General features: G+C 41.3%; 1 protein-coding gene across 11 annotated transcripts in view; it reads right to left on the bottom strand.

Annotated features, from left to right (window-relative positions):
* The window catches only part of SUSD1 (sushi domain containing 1), a 55,686-nt gene that overhangs the window by 14,546 nt on the left and 19,679 nt on the right, over positions 1-21,461 (bottom strand). For 8 of the 11 annotated variants that reach the window (XR_012621573.1, XM_074812170.1, XM_074812164.1 and 5 more), the window contains 6 exons: positions 20,145-20,239; positions 18,356-18,545; positions 17,244-17,338; positions 15,945-16,131; positions 1,604-1,694; positions 303-558 (listed from right to left, as the gene is read on the bottom strand). Coding sequence is in view for 10 of the 11 variants with exons in the window: in XM_074812170.1 (XP_074668271.1) it covers positions 303-558; positions 1,604-1,694; positions 15,945-16,131; positions 17,244-17,338; positions 18,356-18,545; positions 20,145-20,239 (914 nt within the window). In the remaining variant the exon portion in view is untranslated. The remainder of the gene's footprint in view (positions 1-302; positions 559-1,603; positions 1,695-15,944; positions 16,132-17,243; positions 17,339-18,355; positions 18,546-20,144; positions 20,240-21,461) is intronic. The other 3 variants (XM_074812173.1, XM_074812171.1, XM_074812172.1) reach the window with 2 other exon arrangements.

Raw genomic sequence — 21,461 nt, forward strand, 5'->3', positions numbered from 1 at the left:
ATACTAATCTCTTCCACTAAATTCTGGCACAATAAAGACACCCTCAATCACTGAGGGCAGCGATGGCCCTTCATTTTTAGTTTTCTGCATTGTTTGTCTTTGGGTATCCAGAGTTGCTCCAACATTACAGTGACATAAATATCTGTAAGGAATTACAAGAATTATTTAATCTAATTCTGTCAATTCACAGATCCTTGCAACTTCATAAAAAAATTAACAACAAAGCTAACATTTTCCTCTTTTTTCCCCCAACAACATTTCATTCAACAGGTGTAAAGAAAAGGTTTTAAAACATCCATTACCTTATTCCACTCACTTATTATTCTCAAAAAAACACAATACTCTTCTCCCAGCTTTAAAGGAGCATTATAAAACTTCCCGTAGTAATGTCTGTCTCCAAGAGCAATTGACATGTTATCAGCAACATCCTTCGCCTGAAATTCAGCTGCCACATATCCTTTAATGTCAGTGGTGTTACTAAAGAAAGTTGCAGCAGCGAAGGAGTCACAAATAAAAGTGCTTTGCAAACCCAGAGGAAGCACAATCACTTGATAAAGACTAGAGAGAAACAAAAAAGTAAACATTAGCCCTCACTTCAATGTACTAAGCACCAGACATTCATTAATTCAGCCTTTTCTATTTGTAGCCTCTTAACTGCTTTTTATTATCAATGTCCAATACAAATGCTTCTTATACTAAAATATTTCTCTGTGTGTTCCATTGCATTTTGAACCAAAAGCACTGCATGCACAGCTTAGAGGTGGTTCTCCTCATCACACACACATTACCTTTACATGTTTATTCATGCTCAGAAGAGCATCAAAATGAGTTATTACAGGTTATCTCTTGCTCTTGTCATCTAACATATAAGTTCACCTATGAAACAATAAACCATTGGCCTCTAAAAATGATTCATAATTTCCTAGAAAAGACTTTTTCTGTTTAAAGGAGAGAACAGATACCATTTGTAAAAAATTATTCAAATCTGTCTTCAGGGCCTCTCAAAACAATATTTAGTCTATGGTATCCAACCACAGGAAGACTAATTATTGGGGCTGTTACACTAGTCACTTCATGAAACATTATTAGAGTTCACGTATTTTCTGCTTTAGTGCAATGATGTTACCATTACCTTTTTTTCTGTCACAAACAGCACTTAGTAAGGTGTAAATCCTTTTTCTCTAAATATATATTTTGGTAGCAATACATCAGTATGAAAACACTACTTCAGAATATGCATAAATATAGACATTGTTCACCATTTCTTCTGGCTCCTAGAAAAAAAAAAATGTACTGGCTGCATGAGTTAGCTGTGCTTGTGCAAATCTACTGTGATTTCACTGTGGATAAAGGAAAAAAAACAAAAACAAAAACCCAACAGTGAAAATTCGGAATTGTCAAAACCAGGATTTTGTTCCAGAAAGCAGGGAAGAGTCTGAAGCCAAATATTTCTCTGCTAAGGGAGGAGAAACTGGGAGTTACAGCTTAAGTTTTCTCCCATTGCTAACAAAAATAATCTAACCCCCACAAAAAGTTCCAATATGTAAGTAACATAAACCTGCAGAATGTTTTTTGAAAGGGTGAAGAGTGCACAGAGACAAACCTGATCGGTCCATTTCGATCTTCTGCTTTCCGGAGTCTGAGCAAAGGTGCAGAACCTTTTACAACAAATTCTACATCTGGAAAAGGGGGATCTAAAAAGTAAACAAATACCGGTGCTTCAGAGAGGCTTTATAAATATTTCAGGCATGACAGTTCCTAGCTATTTCTTCCCAAAAAACTTCCTCTGTTAACTGAGCCTCAAACCCCTGACAGCTAAAGTCTGCAGGCAACAGAAATAGTCTGGTCAGGAAAAACACAGAGCAAATACGAGTTTAATGGCATGGCAGCCCCAACTCAAATGCCTGTATTGAAGTATATCTGCTAGCTGGGAAAAAGAGACACCCAAAAATGACAGTAGACTGCAGAGAAATGAGACAGGAAGGATTTGTTGGAAGAAGCAATATTATTTATTAGGCTAACTGAAATGGTCAAGAAGAAAAAGATGAAACTCTGGGCACACAGCCCACTACAAGAAATAAAATGGTATGAATAAAGGAGAACCTATTAGTGCCAAAAGCACTTTCAAGAAGGCAACTTCCTTGGTTACTACTCACAGTCAGCTGGCAATATCCAGTCCTTTAAATTGGATTTCAGTATGGGTACAGAGCTCTAATTTGTTTTAGTGGGAATTTGCATCAAGGCCAAAACTGAACAAACATTTCTGCCTCTAATTTCAATGGCAATGATGACAGCTGCACACTGACAGAGACTGGTGCTACGATAATGGAAATTACCACTATCAGCATGGAAGCAAAAATGAAAAGAGCTTCAGTGTGCACAACCAAGGAGGCAGAGTGTAAAGTACAGATACTATCATCTACCCCAGAAGTCCGAAAGAACTAGCACAGGTATTTACAGATATAGCTAGGCTGTTTGAAAACTGGTCTATCAGGCTGCTGGTGTGGTATCTGACTAAAGAGTAACAAATGCAGTCCTTATATACAGAAAACCAAGGCTTCAGAGCACCATTAGAAAGAATAATCAATGTCATAGAGACAAACAAAAGAAAACATATGCAGATTTGACCATGTTGTCATATCAGGCAAAATCTTCCTGAGATGCACGGGTTTTTCAAACAGCTGGAATATGGGTAGCTGCACATACATGTTGAAACACAGAAAGTCCTTAATTCATCAGGAGAAAATGAGGCTTGGTAGAAAAACTGTGAAATGGGTAAATAACTGATAAACATGCAGTTAGCAAAATACAGCATGTTGGAAGCAGAATTACTGGGGTGCGGGAGGGTTATCAGAGAAGTTCCTCCAAGACTAAACAAAGTAAGTAGTAAGTCTGCCATTTTGTTAACAAACATGGTGCAAAATCCGTGTGTATACAGATGAATTTTGCTGCTCAAATAATGCTACTGTAAACCAAAAGCAGTACGGAGACATTACCCAAGAACTGAATGACCTCAACAGCTGTTGTTTTGCAGAAATGGGATGAAATTCACCAGTATAAAGTACAAGGTGATACACTTGGGACTACTAACAAAAATTTTTTGCTATATATTCTAAGTAGTAGGACAAGCACATTAGTACATCTCAGAATGAGTGTTAGTTACTATAATGACAAGAGAAATAAAAAGGAAAAGGCTGCTCTAAAAAGCATATGAAACAGATTTCTGTAACACTAGAGTAGTACTACCAGAGGTATAGAAGGCCCAGGTGTGATCATTTCAGAGTGTCTGAAGTTCCAATCATCAGAGCTAAGTGAAACCTCAAGAAAGATCCAAATAAAGGAGAAATTGTCTTTTATGACAGAACCAGGACCTTGTCTTTGTAGCCTATGAAAAAGAAATTTGAAAGTCTACACGGCCTCTGCTTTAAACAAATGAAACATGGGAAAGGAACGCCTTAAGCACAGTATGCCCAAAATAAAGACAACAGGCCATACAAGCATCCCTAGCAAGAAAAACCCTACCTTGCCCTTGGCAAAAATCATCTTCAAGACAACCTCCTGAAAGCTTACCTAGCCAAATGAATTGCTCTGGTATCTCCCTTTACCAGGTCCTCTTCAAAACCAGTGAAGAAAATAGCTACGAATGTTTAGGACTGAAATGTGAGTAAGATTATATCTAGCAAAAGCTGATTGTTCTACAGTGGCTTTCGTCTAGCAGAGACAGGGCAGAAAACCCTGTCAGATAGTTTTCTGAATTAATGAAGTGTATTGCATGGCTGCCTGCAAGAACAGGAAATAGTATTTACTTTGGAGGGCCTTTCCAAAACGTCTGCAACTGCAGATATTTTAAAATGTATAGACATTTCTATGCGAACAAAATAAATGAACAAATAATATTTATCAGCCAACCTTTATGGCCTTTGCACCTTGCAAACCTAAGTAAACAGAACTTAAGAAATGTAAACCCACCCTTAACTTCAATAGACATTGCCAGTGGACAGAGTAACAGGAAAATATATCTGTCAGAGTAGATTCATCTGGTCTGTTTCTCCTATCTTCCTTTCCTTTGGCATCCAATACCACCACAAGACACCACTAGTAACTTCTCTTGAGAATTTTCCAATTTCCAAGAAAAACTTGGGAATTTCTTCTTTAATGCCAGCCAGAATGTGCATTGCATCCTACAGTTTTGTATCTTTTCTCCAGAGAAGCAGTGCAAGGGGGAACAGGGGACAAAAAAATGCTGAGTTCATAACAATTACATTTTTTGTTTTCAATAATTTGACAGGAAAAATGCAAAACATGAAAATAAGCAGCCATCCAGAACTGACAGCCCTAGTAAGTGGGCAGAAGAGAGTAAAATGCAAAAAACCACATAGTGCTTTTAAAGTCTGGGAGTCTTTTGCCATTTTCAGTTGCTGATGAGAAATACTAATTACTACAAACATCAAGCACACCGAAAGAAATATGCCTGTTCTAATAAGAAAAGTGAACAACTTGCAACAATGTGAAGTAGTAATAATAATAAACAAATAATAATAGATTAAATGTATTTCATTTTTGCTTCAGTGACCAGAAAGGAAACACTGAAGGAATTATTTGATATGCGGTATTTGGCCACTATGAACTTTTATTAAAAGAAGCACCTTTCCAGAAATTTAACATTAAAAAAAAAAGTCTGCTGTGAAGTCATCATAATCTCCAGATTTAAAAATCCACATGGAAAAAATACTGACTTAACACCATCTAGAAGAGGTGGAGAGAACGGGGGAAAGTATGGAGAGATCAAGACTTGCACCACATGGGCTGTGATCCTCCAGTCTGTTCAGGTGCTGCTAGCACCTTGCCTTTGTTAAAGGTTTTTGTGGGTTTTTTAATTCTTCCCCAGCAGAACAGACTAACATATCTGTAGCAACAACAGGAAAACACGGAAGAACATAGCAAGAAATGCAAGTACATCCAGAGATAGTCCCACTCTCACTACTTCCTTGTCACAGCAGTGCTATGTTACTAACCCTTGGACATTTCATATACAGGCTCATTTTCTGCAATAAGAATCCACCGCTGAGTCTCCTTCTGACCATGAAGGCAGGCTACTAGAAAGAAATGCATGCCAGGAAGTGCCGACCACTGCAACAGCACAGGAAAATAGCACATGCCTCAATGCTGGAGCAAAAGTCTGCTTGGTGTTATACTGTAATCATGCTCTTCAGAAAAAGCTAGCTTATTGGAAGCAGCTATTAGTTATGAAAATATTTCACAATGGAACAGCTATGTTTCTTTCTTTAATCATGGAAATGAGTTGTTTACTTCTTGTTTTAAAGCCCTGTTTTTTGCCAATACTGTTTACTGCTGCAGTCCGAGGACTTCACAGGCAAACTGCTGCAATACAAGGAATGTGGGCACCTTTATGACATTCTCCAGTAGTGGTAACAGGAATATTTAATGCCTTTCCTGTCATCTGACCTTCTGTACAGCTCTGAAACTGTAACTCTGGGACAACTCAGTGCTACTTACCTTTGGTTATATAATACAGGAAAGAAATGCTGTAAGTTTCCTCTACACAGACATGTCAAATAAATGCACAAATCTGTTTCTGTCCCACCATATATATGGATATGCACAAAACCTGTTAAACTGAATCATCTGTACCTTATTAAAAAAACCTTTGCTTGGTGCCAGCACAGCCCTCTTTACAGCTTCCCTTCACCATTTTGTGCTAATGATAAAAGCTTTAAAAATAGTAATGGAATTGAACCACAAAGTCCAAAACCAGATAGCAACACTTCCAAGTTCAGGGAAGTAAAATCAAAGATTCCTCTTAAGGCCAAGTTCTAATTGAAACAGCCCTTTCCTGACATAATGCCATTTCCGTGATCTTCATTTCCTGCAAACAAGGAATTTTTTTAAATGGTGATTTACAGACATTATGTCCAAAATGTTTTTAACAAATTTTGAAACAAGGAAGTCAAAAACACTGCTGTAATTTATTTTTTTTGTAAAGGTAGAGATATTGATAAAATAGAAAGTGGTAAAAAAACCTTACCACTTGTATTACTCTGTGAAGAGTAATTAAGTTTACTGTACATGATACAGTATAATTGCTTTAACAAAAAGAACAGATTTTTAACTTGGAGAAAGACATTACTTAAAGAAGGGAGGGAATGAAGGACGTTGAATAAATCGAGATCACATCTACAGAAAATGATCATCTGAATCTTCTTTAAAGACTGGTCCTCTCTGGGAATCCCACTCACGTGATTCGCTGTGCTGACTGCGGGCTTTGTTCACCCGATCTGTGGCCGAATGTCACACTATCCTGTTCATCACAGGGAAGGTATGAATTCAGTGAGGCAGACAGTAAAAATGGAAAGGGAACTAGTGGCCGGCGCCGTGCCACCAGCCAGGCGCAGCTCTGCTTGCAGTGGTGTGCTTTGCCTCCTGCGGGTTTGGCCCCTGCGCTGTGCCAGACTGAACTCTGCTTTACAAAAAATCCTTTCTCTTTGGGAAAATACTCCCCGGGCCAGGATGCCTTTGAAGTAAAACGGTCCTAGGGAAGGAAGGAAAGATGAAAGCAGGGAGACGTGTTTAGGGGATCTTGACTGGCACCTCTCGGTCTTTAACGTAGCATCAAGTGACCTGCGACCATGCCCACAAGTCAGTGTAAGTCACAGCCACGTGACAGACGTGAAGCCAGCTTGTGCACCATCACGTTTTCTGTGTCAGAGCAACGGTCCGCAACGGTGCTGACTGAAGCTGCAGACCACTTCTGGGCATCAAGGAGAAATAAGAAAGGATGCCGTAGGGAAGAGCTCTGAGAATGGGCTCCTTCCTCCGCAAAGCCCCAGGGTCCGCCGTGCGGCTGACAGGGGGTGGAGATTCCCACGTACTGTCACGGGCAAGACAAACAGGAGGTTCATTTTAGGGCTGCAGTGTCTCCCTTGCTCAGACTGGGAGGACTGAGAAGCCTTTTGACGCAGAAAAGCAAGCCACAGCCAAAACATCCTGCAGGCGCCTCAGTTTCACGCAGCTGCTTTCTTTCCCTCTGAGCACCCTTCAGCAACACCGTTTTCGCTCTCTGCCCTTTAGCAACACGACTGAGCTCCGCGAGGACTTTCCTCGGAAATCCTGTCATGCAAATATCGCGTGGTCTTTGCCAAAGGTGCTGCTCTCCTGAGCTGCGCAAAGACAAACCATTCACGCGCGGCTCTGGTAAGGCAAAGCAGAACAGAGCCTCTTTGGGTCCATGGCTAAAGTGAACTGTCCCCGGGGAAGTCCCGGGGCAGTGTCAGTGCCCTATCCCCTAGCGATCCCCTAGCGAATCGTGGGAGCACCCGCTGGCCTGGCGGTGACGCGAAAGAAAAGAGCAGTTGTTTAACCACCCAAGGGAACACCAGCCTGAATTATGCCAACAGCAGCTACACCTGGCCCCGTTCCCAATTCAAGGCTAACCCTTGTGCCCTCACACAACAGCTTTTGACTTACCTCTGCAAAACTGAAGCTGGGCCCACAGCTTCCCGTGGATGCTCAGGCGTCCAGGATACCGAAATACCCGCTCTCCACCTGAGGTCAGGGTTTGCCACGCGCAGGCAGAGCCGGGGGAGCGTTACGGCTTGGTGGAGGAGCGACCAGGGGAGCATCAGCCGTAGCCACCCTGTTGGTGGCTTCTTTCAGGGAAAGGGCTTGCAGAGGGTACGTGGTGCTTTGCACACAGAAGGTGACCCTGCCTGCCTCGTTGTGTATCGATCGGTGCGTACCATTTGGGGTTTATTAACACAGAGGGTCATGGGCTAATGGAGGCCGTGTCCCAGGAGGGTAGGAAGAGCCTAAAATTGCTCAGAGACGGAGCCAGTCGGCATGTCTCAGGAGTAAGCCTTTAAACGTGGATTTTCTGGGAGCCTTTTAAAAACCTGATCTCTGAGTATTTAGCTACATACTTGGTGTCCGCTAGCAGGCAGCCAGCTAATGACTTTTCCTGCAAGAGGAAGAGTTGACAGTATTGAATAGGGAGAATATATGAGCTTATGAGAAAAAATTAAAAGGAAGAGAAGATAAAGGAACTGCTGGATTGTTCACATCACAATATTATACAAATTCGAACCTCCTTAGCAGTTTCTCTACAGATGGTGTGAGCCGCTGAGCCTTCCCAGGCTTTCCCCAGGGGAGCTGACACCAGGCAGCCACTGCTGCGACTTTGCAGAGCAAGGTCCTGGCCCGCAGCCAGTCCCCGGGAGGTCACCCAGGACTGCCGAAGAGGGAAACTGAAAACAAGAGCCCCACGCGAGGGGAAGAGCCCCCCTGGTCCACACGGATTTCCTTCCGGCAACCCTGTGATGAGCGAGCTGCGGGACAGTCTCCAATGGGGGGATACGCTCAGGGGGCAGCGAGGCAGGTGTGGGGTCGGGGACGGGACCACAGCTGAGCGCGTGGGGGCCTCCTCTGAGCCGAGTCCTGCACCGAGGCGGAGGGCCTGCCTTGCCGCCAGCCGTGAAAGCTGGTGCCTGGCACATGAAGACAGGTGAGTCAGAGAGCGTCTGGCTGCCACAGTCCCACTGCTGACGTGTCACGAAAGTGAACAGCTCTCTCTGGAGCATGCGAGCACCGCTTAGGCTGCCAGAGACTCCGCCCTTCAAAGTAAACCCACCTACGTCTTGCTTTTTCTTCTAGGGGCCATTGCTAGATTGCGTTATGGGCGTGCGTTGCCCCTGGGGCAGAGGAGCAGGCAGGCAGAGCCATGCTCTGAGGTTTCCCAGGGCAGAGCCCACGGCCTGACCCAGCGAGGAAGGGGCTTGCAGCAAGCCCGGGAAAAGCAGAGCCAGCTCAGAGCCAGAACGCACCGGCCACCGACTGCCCCGAGATGATAGGAAACACTAACAGAAGGCCGGGCAGGGACAAGTCTTGCTCATGGTTTTGATATTCAGCTGCAAAACAGAAGGAAAAGGAAAGCGCAGAGTGCCCTGCCCAGCAGGCAGAAACCCCGGGTCCACGGCAGAGGCAGGGGCAGAGCAGCCACAGGACACGACTGGAAAGTGGGCACACGGCTAGTTTGTCATCCCGCTGCTGTTTTTCTACACCTGATTTTTTAACCTAATTTTGCTGCCACGTGTTTATGTGAGCCAGTTTGGTGCGTATCTCCCGGTTCATCTCTACCTGAACGTTTCTCTGCCTTGTCACCTGCTGCCATTTCCTCTGGTTCTTCCTGTGGCGCCTTTCCCTTGCCATCTCTAGGAACAAACGTCTCACACACAAAACACAACCTACGAAACACGGGAGTCCTCATGCCCGCTGTTCTGCATAGCCAGCGAGAGGGGTTTGGGCTCTGCCAGCAGAATGGGAGGCGGGGGCTCTTTGCTCAGGGTGTTTGGGTTAGGGGCACGCCTGGCATTTCCACAGGCATGGACCTGGTGTGACAGCGTCCCCAGCTCAGCTAAAGAGCTCTGTGCTGGGATCCTGCGAACAGCCACCACCGCTCCCGCCGCGCTTCCTCAGCCGATGTCAGGACCTCGCATGGGTAGGCGGAGGGGTGCAGCTCTGTGCTGGACTCGCAGGCTGAGCACCCGGCCTGGCAGTGGCAGCCGGTTCCTACGTCCCCCGCCGGTGCTCACCGCTCTGCAGCGCTCCTCTGCACGAGCCGGAGCTGGCCAGGCGGGACCTGTGGCACAGGGGACTGGCAGCTGCTCATATGCACCAAGATGAAGGCAGTGACGCAGTCCTGGCCATGCAGAGGGGGAAGATTTGGTCAGGGGAAACTCCGCAAGGTGCTTTTTCAACTAAGAGGCATGAGGAAATACACCACTTGTTTTTTCTATTTCTCTTTTCTCATCTGGGAAACATCCACCCAAAGTAAACAGGATGGAAATCAATGTAATTCCTTGTAGTGGCAGGTTGTGGAGTTTGCTGGTTGCAGCTTTCACGCGGACAGGGAGGCACTGGCATCTTCATACAGCAAGAGCCACAACACCTGGATCTCCCAGCACAGTGACCCTGGGGCAAGGAGCAAGAGGCACACCAGGGAGGAAGCTGCAGCGGGGAGAACCAGGGTGTGCTGCTCCACAATGGGGTGGGCAGGACATGAAGGCAAGCAGGCTGGTTAGATCTAGCGACATGGGAATTGCAACAACTGCCCAGCTGCTTTGCTCCTTCCTGCTGAGGACTCAAATCCTGTCTCTGCTCCTCTGTGCTGAGACACAGCAAACTGCAAAGCTTCCTGAGTGAACAGCACTTCTTAGAGCGAGGCAGAGCACAAACAGAAAGTGTTGCCCCACTTCCTCACAAAGGGGGTGGGGTGAGGGGCACATGTTTTTTAGATGTATTATTATTCTTAGCTGCTTTAATAAGCTTTGCTGTACTACACAGGTAACATTAAAACCACTGAAAGACACCACTGTCAGCAGCTCAGCAAAACACAAAGTGTAACTGGAAGCAACTTAGCTTTAATGAGCTATTGCGATATAAGTCACCAGCCTGGTGACACCAAGCTGAGTGGGGCGGTTGACACGCCTGAGGGACAGGATGCCAACCAGAGGGACCTGGACAAGCTCAAGAAGTGGGCCCACGTGAACTTCATGAGGTTCAACGAGGCCAAGTGCAAGGTCCTACACATGGGTTGGGGCAACCCCCAGTATCAATACAGGCTGAGGGATGAGTGGATTGAGAGCAGCCCTGGGGAGAAGGACTCGGGGGTACTGGCGGATGAAAAACTGGACATGAGCCAGCGATGGGTGCTCACAGCTCAGAGAGCCAATCGCATCCTGGGCTGCATTAAGAGAAGTGAGGCCAGCAGGTCAACGTGGGGATTCTCCCCCTCTACTCCGCTCTCGTGAGACCCCCGCTGCAGTGCTGTGTCCAGCTCTGGGGCCCCTAGCATAAGAAGGACATGGACCTGCTCGAGCTGGTCCAGCAGTCTTCTAGTGCTTAAAGGGGGCTACAGGAAAGATGGGGAGGGACTCTTTATCAGGGGGTGTAGGGATAGGACGAGAGGTAATGGTTTTAAATTGAAAGAGGGTAGATTCAGACCAGATATAAGGATGAAATTTTTTATGATGGCAGTGGTGAAACACTGGAACAGGTTGCCCACAGAGGTGGTAGATGCCCCATCCCTGGAAACATTCAAAGTCAGGTTGGATGGGACTCTGAGCAACTTGATCTAGGTGAAGATGTCCCTGCTTATTTCAGGGGGGTCAGACTAAATGACCTTAATGGTCCCTTCCAACCCAAACCATTCTATAGCTGTATCTTAGAAATGGGAACAGTATCAGAGTATATGCATGACCTTCTCATGTATGAGTTTCTAGCTGAAAATCTATTACAATCTATATTCCTCTCCATTGTAGCCTATTCTTATATTGTTTTCTTCCATTTTGCATGTCACTCATTTACTTCATTACACTTCAATTACGCTAACAAGTTGAGAACAACATAAAGGCTGATGCACAAACATCACTATAAATTTGTAAAGGGCTACCTGAAGCAACACTGAAGAACCCCCACCTCACACGGGTTGAAAAGACTGAAGAAGCAAAGAATTTTGTTCAGCCTGTAAAGCACTGGCTATAAAGCATAGACTGTGCCATCCACATCAAGTGCTTTGTAAACAGTATGATAGAGGTGATAAGAATGAGCATGACTTCACAAATATTTATCAAAAAAATTCTTGCTATGAAAGAGATCAGAAAAATAATGGAGAGGTGGAGTTTATGTGAACTTAAAATATCATGCATTTGAACAGCCTCTGCATAAAAATACAAAATGCATGTATGAACATATGTATAAAAGTGTTTACAGGACTGGCAGCTAAATTCCTCCCTACATAAAAAAAAAAAAATTATGGAATCATACTCAGATTTTTTTCCCATTACATAAATCAGAAGCTCCCTTCTTTGAAATACTCATGTTCTGAAGCTGCACACAGTAATGGACTGTATATCTGGAGGTACATGATGTGCTGTCAGAGTAAGAGCTGTCAGATCACCACATCTCCAACAGTCTTTCACTTCCTCACTGGAAAGTAATTTGGTTTTTTGCTCTTTTTCCAGACCTTGAAGAGGCTCCTTTATGAAAGAATGAATGTAAATCCTTTCCATCATACAACAAAGCAGAGCAATAATGTATCTTCTATGTGTGTGTCTACATCTGTGGGCAGGCAAACAAGCTGGACATCACAACCTGATCTGTAATGTAGTATATTTTTCACATACCAAGATGAAAGTACACGTCTCTAGAAGATTATTCTTAGTATGTGATGGAATTAATTCTTCTAATTCAAGTCACTTTCTAGACTCCCTGCTTGTGAGCCTACTTTCTGACATGTCCATATGAAGAGAGAGAGGGTACACACACAAGAATATGTGGCCTGCAGGTATATCCTGGACTAAAACAAAAAGAATAGCAGCTGAGAAACACAGGAACTACTGCAACTGCCTGAGGTACACAGGCTCGCAGTCAAACCTACCCAAACCCACTGGAAAATGCATGTACAAATATGTAAGAAATGGCAGCATGTGTGAACGGTAAGCATAGAACAAACTCAAAATATACCTTGATTCAAAGCAAAAAAATCAAGAGGATGAAGAGTTATGAGAAATAATCATTGACTCTAATATGAATTATTTTACAAGAAGGAAATGTAGTCCAAGCAAATGTAATTCAAGCACAAAAAGATCTATTTCTAACATCCAAAAATTTTCTGTCTCATAAGCATGATGTCTTAGGTCACAGTGGTCTGCTCTAAACTAAAAATAGCTAGCCAGACACTGTAAATAAGGAGGCACTCATGAACTTCCCAAAGACCACAACTTTGTCACTTTTTGACTCTATCCCAAAGCAAAGCTTGCAAACAGATTCAAATATCAATAGCATTGTAACGTGACTCAACTGAGAAAGTTACTCTTATTTAGGATATTAGAATTAGTATATTTCTCTATGATTCTGTTTTTCAAACATTTGAAAATGGTTACAACATTCAGTCTTCTTAGATTCATATGTGAAAGCAGATAATGAAATTAAGAACAATGACTTGTCTGAGCATGCCTTAATAAATGATCTTCAAAGAGGAAAATTAACAGAGCCATACGTAAGAAGTGCAATCCCAACAGAAATAATGAATGAGAAAGTACACCCACAATACACTCCTTTCCTTCCTTGGAAACAGACATGAACTCCCTTCCTGCTTAAAAGACAATCTTGCTACCATCTTTTTACAACCACAACATAATCACTGTCTAATCATTTTTCATAATTGACTCAATTTCCTATCTCAAGTAGACAGGTGTTGAGAGCTTGTCTAAAATAAGCTAAGTAGACGTAAAAGTCTGTGCAAGATGCCTGTTACTGGAAGTATGAAAGGAGCAGAATTTCAATGATCCATGAAGCATTTGCTAGACTATATTTACCATCCACTAGATGATGGGCAAACCCAGCTTTGTGCTCAGCATGGAACTATTTTTAAAGGATGATACTTGCCAGGGATGAAAGCAGGCTTTTAAGTCCCAAGTTCTTGCTTTTGTTCTTGCTTTTTTTTCTTTAGAAATACTATGGACATAATATATCCTCATTCAGGAGATATACAAATATAGATATTCAGGATATAGGAGTAGTTTTCCTAACATGCATTCACAAATCTTTCTGTTTTTGAAAAAAGACCCAAACTTGATGCTAGCATTTACATGCTTATTGTATTCTGCAACAATCTTTAAGAATTTACACAGATTACTATCCTTGTCAGGAAATAAATCTGTCAGGCAGTGTTCATTAAATCCTCTGGGACATGTCTCTCCACAGTTGTTGAAACTCCACAGTTAAGATCTCAGGAACTCTCAAAACGTAGGAGGTGTGTGAAAGTCAGAGAGATACAGTATCTGGATTTGCCGCCGGCCGGGAAAACAGACAAACTGACTGTGCATTTGTTCAGGGATACCATATGAAACCTTAAGCAACAAATGAGACCACCTCCAGTACATTAACAGTAAAACACTTCTGTAAGTCAGCTTACTTCGAGCCTCTGTGCTTAAGGCATACTTTGCACTTATACAGTACTATTTAGGCAGAAAACCACCCAAGCCAAAAAACACTTTTCAGACTTAAGCTGGCAGATACATTAAGATCATTCCACGCATGATGGAAACACAACTGTCTGGTTTAACAACATACATAATTACAAAATAACTGGACAAACGAAGAAACAAATTATACACCTACTCTAAAATAGAAATAGTTTTTATATAAATTAAATTGCTTGTACAGATAATGCAATTCCTAAAACATAAGGCATAGAAGTCAAAGGGACACTGCCAGAAGAATTATTTTAACTGTACCCTTTTCATCTCAGATAAGCTGAAACAGCAACAAATTTAACATCGTATTTAAATTTCATTATTTGGTGAGCTATGCAGCATCATCACTGTTGGCTTTTTAATTTTCACTGAATTTCAACGACAAAAAGACTTTTATTTTTTGGCTTCCATTAAAAAAAGCACAATACGAAGTGTTTGCATGGCAAGTTTTGGATGAAGATTCCTAATGACAGAACAACACCTACCTTTTATTGCTCACTGAAAAAAAGTAGTGGCTTGTGTAGCAGGATCTTTTTTCAAAATGGAAATGACCTAACTTTTACATGAAGACCTTTTCTGGGGCTATGCATGTGCATTTGTTAAGCACTAACTCAGTGAAGAGGAAAACATGCCAGCTGCCCAGGCACAAATACCACTTCACACAGCACCTGCTGCAAAGTGTTCTCTAGAGATCTGCTGAGTAAGTGACCTGATGCAATCCTGCAGAGTTTAGGAAATACCACAGGATGACAGAGTAAAGTGCTAGGCCTTTACTCTGAGTATGTATTCAAAAATTACCTCAGTGAACCAAATTCTAAGACAGCTTACTAGTTTTTACAAAGCTACATGAACTCATGGATGCTACCTTTGACTGACAGCTAGGAAACTTCTGAATATAAGTTATCAAATCATTACTGTAATTTCATTTTTAAAAAACCCAACAAACAAACAACAGGTCACTGTATATCCTAAACAGTACCTTTAGGAAACAAGAGATGTTTTGCTTTTCACAAAGTTTGAAAACCTTAGATTTACTACAAAAAATATTGCTCCACTACCCATTTTAAAACCACCACAAATCCCTAGTGCTTCCTAAGCAGTCAGAAGAGAACTGGTCCCATCTAGTGGCTGAAAAGAGTTACAAATACTCAGAGATTTATCATGGTTCTTACCTATTCCAATTTGTGGTCCCAATGGGAACAACACCAGTACAAAACACTGCACTCCACAGTGGAACAGTAATAACCTAATACAGGAAGTCTGACAGTATAGGGATGGTGAAAAACTGTTCTAAACAAAACATGACAGATGTTTTTCATCACAGCGTTTCAGCTCCATTTGACAATCTTGCTAAATAGTGAAGTCAAGACTCTCCCTACAGAACCTCATTTGCTCAAATGACTTTTATGTTTTGTAGTCCACCAATTAGAGATGAAGGTATCTGTCTGAGGTAATTGCAGGACTCTCTACTTTGGATCCTTGTAGACTTTAGTGATATCTGTTGTCACAACACAAATCCCCATATGAAGTGCAGTTGTGCTATTATCTCAACTTCACAGTGGAGCAAAATCAAACTCACAAAAAAAGTGACTTAGCCTCCAACAGCGCAGGGAATTTAACCCAGCTCCCCTAGACACCAATCCTGTGTCTAACGCACCAAGCTGTCTTTTCCCTGCTGTGCCAGAATAACACTTCACCCCCCCTTTCTCTCCCGCTTCTGTTGCTGAACTGTCAACCTTATGAAATCTGTGAAAACAATGAACAATTTTGAGCACAGAAAGAGCACTTTGACAACCCACCATACAACACTGAGATCAACAACACTGTTTCACTTGAGCCTCTGGCACCCAATAGGTGCTTTTATAAATACATAAAATAAATGGCAGGACCTACCTGCAATTTGTGTTGTCATGGAAACGAGCAGTGAAAAATTCAAAGCTACCATGGAAATATTAACAGAGTAATTGGTGCCTGGCTGCAAATCAAAACAAACTTCTGGAGCCTGCTTGTGTGTAGTAAGGTTGAAGGTCATTTCATGAAAGAATTCCTTCTGATACCAACGCTGGCCTTGCACATGAAACTGTAACCAAACAATCATGGCATGGAAATTGCAATGTTTTAATATATCATTTGCATTCAGTCATGTCATGCTCTAAATTAGAAGAAATAGCAGAAAAACATATCACTGCATTCAGAACCCCAGAAATTTTGGCACTGACAGTTATTCAAATTCAAGTGCTTCCAAAATTTGACAGGAATTGCAGTCCCTCTTGATAAGGTCTGACACTGTCCTAAATCTTTCACTTCTCCTCCTCCTAGTCTATCTTCTTTTTTTATTAGTACTATGATTTCCCCCAAGTCTTGATTTCTTGCTAACTTATAGGCTTCCATCAATAATGCACTTCATTGTAGTATACCCTCATGGTGCAAAGTTATGAGTTATAAAAGTAAGCTCACACAAACACCTGTCTGGTTTGATCGACGATCAAGTCAAAAACAAGTCATTTTGACCTATGTCAAAATGCCAAGTACCCTCCAAGATCTGCCTACAGACATCTATGTTTCCAGGCAAATTTACAGACCTGTGGGGGTTTTTGTTTCTGTTGGATTGTGTGTTTGTTTTGTTGTTGATGTCCCAAATGATTGTGAAGTTATTAACTTAAGGCCTCCCCTGATCATTCCTCTGGTAATGAAAACTAAAATGCTTGCTATATTTTAACCATGTGCTAATTTTCCTTTAAACAGATCCTATGCCTTTAGATAATCTCTGAGCACCTCTTAGTACACAGAGATTTGAGACAACAGCAAGTGGCCAAGAGTCCTGGCAGAGACAGTTCATGTAGAAATGCCCTGCTGGGATGGGCATATCACAAGACAGAGTGGACTGATTCCATGGAATTGGAACCAAGTTGTCTGAGGCCTGAACATGACAAAGTTGAAAGTACAGATAGGGAAGGCAAAATGGAGTAGAACAGGGGAAAAAAAATAAGCAAGAAAAGGAGACTGCAAAAGAGCATGGTGGTTTCTTTCTTTTTTGAAGGTTGCTATTCAGGCTTACTCCCTGTTTTTTTATGAGACATTATTAGAATGAGGAACACTGCTAGCAGTGAGTGTTTGAAAAATTACAGTTTTTTTCGTACAGGTGATTGATATAAACTGTTTCCTAGTTTCAAAATACAGATTGTCACTTACTGAGTATCTGTCTTCCACATCAGCTCCTCTTACATTTCGCCGCCATTTCAAGCAGGTATCATTAAAAATTAATACATTATTGAAAGCTTCCTTTACTGTAGAGACAATAAAAAAGGGAACAACTTATTACAAAAACTTCACCTTCAACTTTATTGAATATGAGTAGCTGAAAATAAAAAAAAAAAAAAAATTTAATTCTCTTCTGGGAAGGAGGTAAAAATCTCATTTCTTTTTGAATGAGCAAACCTACTAAATAAAGCATGAACGTTTGCTAGAGGAAAATGGTTTTCGGAAAAACTCAAGCAGACTATTTGGAAAATCAAGATAGGATTTATTTGTCCAGAGCTAGTGAGGTTATAATGACAGAAAGATCCAGGGGTTCAAACCTTTTGATGGAAATGAAGTTATCATAGAACAATCTGTCACAGTTGATGCCCTTTAGGAAAAAGCACATGAGAACAAGCATTTTTGTGGATTCCAAAAGCAATTATTTCTCAAGGTCTGTCTCATCAGCATTAGTATGTCAGAAGGCAAGTTTAAAGTTTCCATGACTAAGGTTCTACAGAAACCTGCTGTTAGAACATGCCTTCTCTACAATTACTGAAAAACTGCCAGAACACTGCTCATCACATCATGCTCATCTTAGACATAGTAACACTATCTATAATCCTCACATTATTCAGATTATTATCACACAGCTCTGCAACAAGGAATTCTCTCACAAGCAAGAGAATCAGTTTTCAAGGCAAGGAATGGAAACCAGTAAGCACTGTACCGCAGACAGAAATTCTGGCATGTAGCCAGGAATGCCACTGCACCAATCCTGCCTCAGCCAAAAGACCAATCCTGAAGAAGCAAGTTTGCCAAATCTTTCTGAAGGGCAGTTACCACCATTGGTCTGCTTGCTCATAGATTCAACTGCCACAGTGAGCAGAACAAAAAACATCTTGCAGAAAAAGAGGATGCTGATGGTGGCTACATGTGTGCAGTCGGCATAAAGAATGATAGAGTCTAGGAGACAGCCTGTTATCCTGTCTGCTAGACGCAAAACAGTGAGTTCTGCAGCACAATAAGTTCTTCTATAAGCACAGAAAATACAAAACACAACCTACCCTTTGTTTGAACTGCTACTGTAACTGAGACAGTGATGTTTGTGGAAGAGATGGTAGTAATATTCACCACGTAGTTACTGCCAGATTTGAGATCTAAACACACCTTTGGATTATCTTCACTTGTAGTGATGTTAAATATCACATCTTCTGAGAACTTCTTCTCATCCAATCTTTGGCCCAGTATGTGAAACTATTAAAGGTTTAACAAAAACGATGGTGCAATTGGTTGTGGCTCTCCAAAATTCAGAATACTAGTTCAATTAAGCCTTGAGAACCTAGGATTACATCTGTTTTAGAATACCAGCTCAATCAAAAAAAAATAGGCTTGTGACTAACTGCTTTGGTGGAACAAGACAGCTTAATAAATTAGATCTTTAATTTCCTCTGGCTGTTAAAATTACAAATATTTTTTCCTATATTTCTACAACAAATAGAAGGAATCTATAACATGGACACTACAAACAAACACCTCCAACACAAATAGTAAGGTGTAAGTAAATATTTTTTCTTGTTTACAGCACACAGATGGAAACTACACCTGCTTGTTAGTTTTCTCTAGTTTTTCCCTCTTGCCATACAGAAGCAGTAGTAAGACTGAACGTCGAACAGCTGTACAAGACAAGCTTCCCTAAGGTCATGCCAGTGCAGAGGAAAAGAAACCTGTTGTTTATATGAGATGAAGGGACAGTAAAAACTTACGTAGTTGAGCTCAAGGCAGTCCAGAATGTGTTCTGAACTTTACTGCATTCAACCTATGCCTACATCATTCTCAGTTTTGACTATTCTGGTGTGTCTTGCAGATAGCTGAATTCAGGCAAAAGCATGTGCACAAAGTGCATTACACCAGAGATCCACAGCTTGCCAGTTACCACTGGATACATGAAAAGCATTGGTTTTGAACTGTTAGGGTAATTGGAAACTTGCTTTTTCCATCTCAGCAGTGCTGAATAAAAGCAATCAAACTGAAAATACATTGGTTTATAAGACAGGAGGAGAAAGACAGGTTGCTTTCTAAAATTATGACTCAACCTTGAAAAGTATTTTCCACATTAACCTAGTCATCCTGTAGATCCTAAATAATCCCCTTTTACTTTTTTCTCTATTTGTACACACTCGAAAAACCAACCTTTCTTTGGATGTTGTCATTCTCAAAATATGGGAATTCTTATACTGTTTTGGCTTTCAATAACACTGACTGAACTACTTGTTTCTGAGAATTTACATCTTGACTTACATGTTTATATGCTTTTATGTTAAAAAAAAAGTAGTTACCAAGGTTGCTTTCAATTTCCATGAAAAACAGTTCTAAAATGTTCAAAGATAAGGTGGTTGAATCTCTTGAGCAAGGCACAGTATATCAATATATATTGCATTTCTGAAAAAAGTTGCATCCAGTATCTGCAAGTGAAATGCTGTTTACTTGAAATTGCATCACAGATAGGGACAGAGCCCAAGTTTTGCAGTGTCTTCTATGTCAATGTGACTTTGAGCTCTACAACAGAATTCCACTAAAACATAAACTTGTGCTGAAACAGTTCTTACAGTTTCAAGCAGATGTTTAGGTGATTTACTGGAATGGGATCCCAATAGCTTTTCAGTTTTCTACTTAACTTTAGGACAGGGATTTTTTCATTTCCTAACCCAGCCACCTTTAGGTTTCTAAGCAGCTCACTGGGAAGAGCAAGACAAATTACCCACAAACAAAACCCACAAAACAAATCTGCAGTGCTGATTCATCACAACTGACCAGGAAAAAGCTACTCCCAATCTCAAATACTGTCTCACTTACTATGTACATTTCTTGCACTTGCAGTCTTCCAGTTTTCCTTTGCCACTTCACACATGTTTCATTGAATATGGACAAATTACTGAGTAATTCCTCCTCTGTGAGCAAAAACACGAACACAAAATGAAAACAGTTACTATTTCTCATGCAGATCTTAGTATGTTTGGAGCAAATGTTTATTTCTTCTGTTTTCTGTGTTTTTGTTTTTTTTCAAATGGGAAAAATAAAACAAGGTAGGCAGAAGCTAGGTAGTAAGTTTTCTCTTAACTGTGTTGGTTCCTAAAATTAAAATACAAAGCTAACTGAAGAAGCCTGTTCTGAGCCAATGACTGAAGTCCTTAAACACACAGCCAGCACTTTGTAAACTACTGTGACTAATGAAAACAAAATACTTTGCTAAGCTTGCATTTTATTGTAGACAATTTTAATTCTAATGACTTTACAGACCTTGAAGAGGACATCAAAACTACATTACAGTTTCCTGACAGCAAAGGAACAAGTTCATTAACTCCATCAGACTGATGATGTGTTCCTGTATATAAAAGCATACGTATACAACAGCATTGTTTCTTACACAAGGATCTTCAGTATATACAAAGACTAGAATCTTTCGTACCAGGTGACAATCCAGGCAGAAGAGCCACTGAGAAAAGACATTTTGCTCTGCTTTGCACATTCCTCCTAGTCTGAATACATTAAACTTGTACTGTGTACAGGTCAAAGTCTTTTATTAAAGTGTCCTTACGACAGTATTACACCACCAAAAATGAAGAGCAATAAACAACTGCTCCAATAAACAACTGGGGCAATGAACAAGTGCTGTAATTCCACTAATTCTGCCACCCGTTCTGTATTCTCCTTGAACTTGGGTGCCAGCATCGGGATCTCATGACATGCAGTGCTCTGTCTTTTAAAGAATGAGCCACACACAAATCAACTTGAAGACCTTGTAGACCATTGGATCTCATGGATTAGAAGTTTCATTAAACTGCAAATAAAGTCAAGAAGATTGAAAAGATCTGTCTGTAAGAAAAAGAGGTTACCAATAAGCCAAACAACCTTAGAAAATAATGCCTTTCTGAATACAACAACCTGCATTAAAGTGTTTTACGAAAGCTTCTGTGTTAGATTGGAAAAAAGCTTTTTTGTAGCTGAATGAATGTTTCGGTTCATTATTTGTTTGGGTTGCTTTTTAAAAGTTGTCAACTTTTGTCCTTGTTTTATAATAAATAAAATTAAACAACACAGCCACAGTAAAAGACTTTTCAGAACAAACACCAGATTAAAAGAAAGAAGCCCACAGAACTAAGAATGTAAGGG

Source organism: Strix aluco, chromosome Z (genome assembly GCF_031877795.1).
Source record: "Strix aluco isolate bStrAlu1 chromosome Z, bStrAlu1.hap1, whole genome shotgun sequence".
Lineage (NCBI taxonomy): Eukaryota > Metazoa > Chordata > Aves > Strigiformes > Strigidae > Strix > Strix aluco.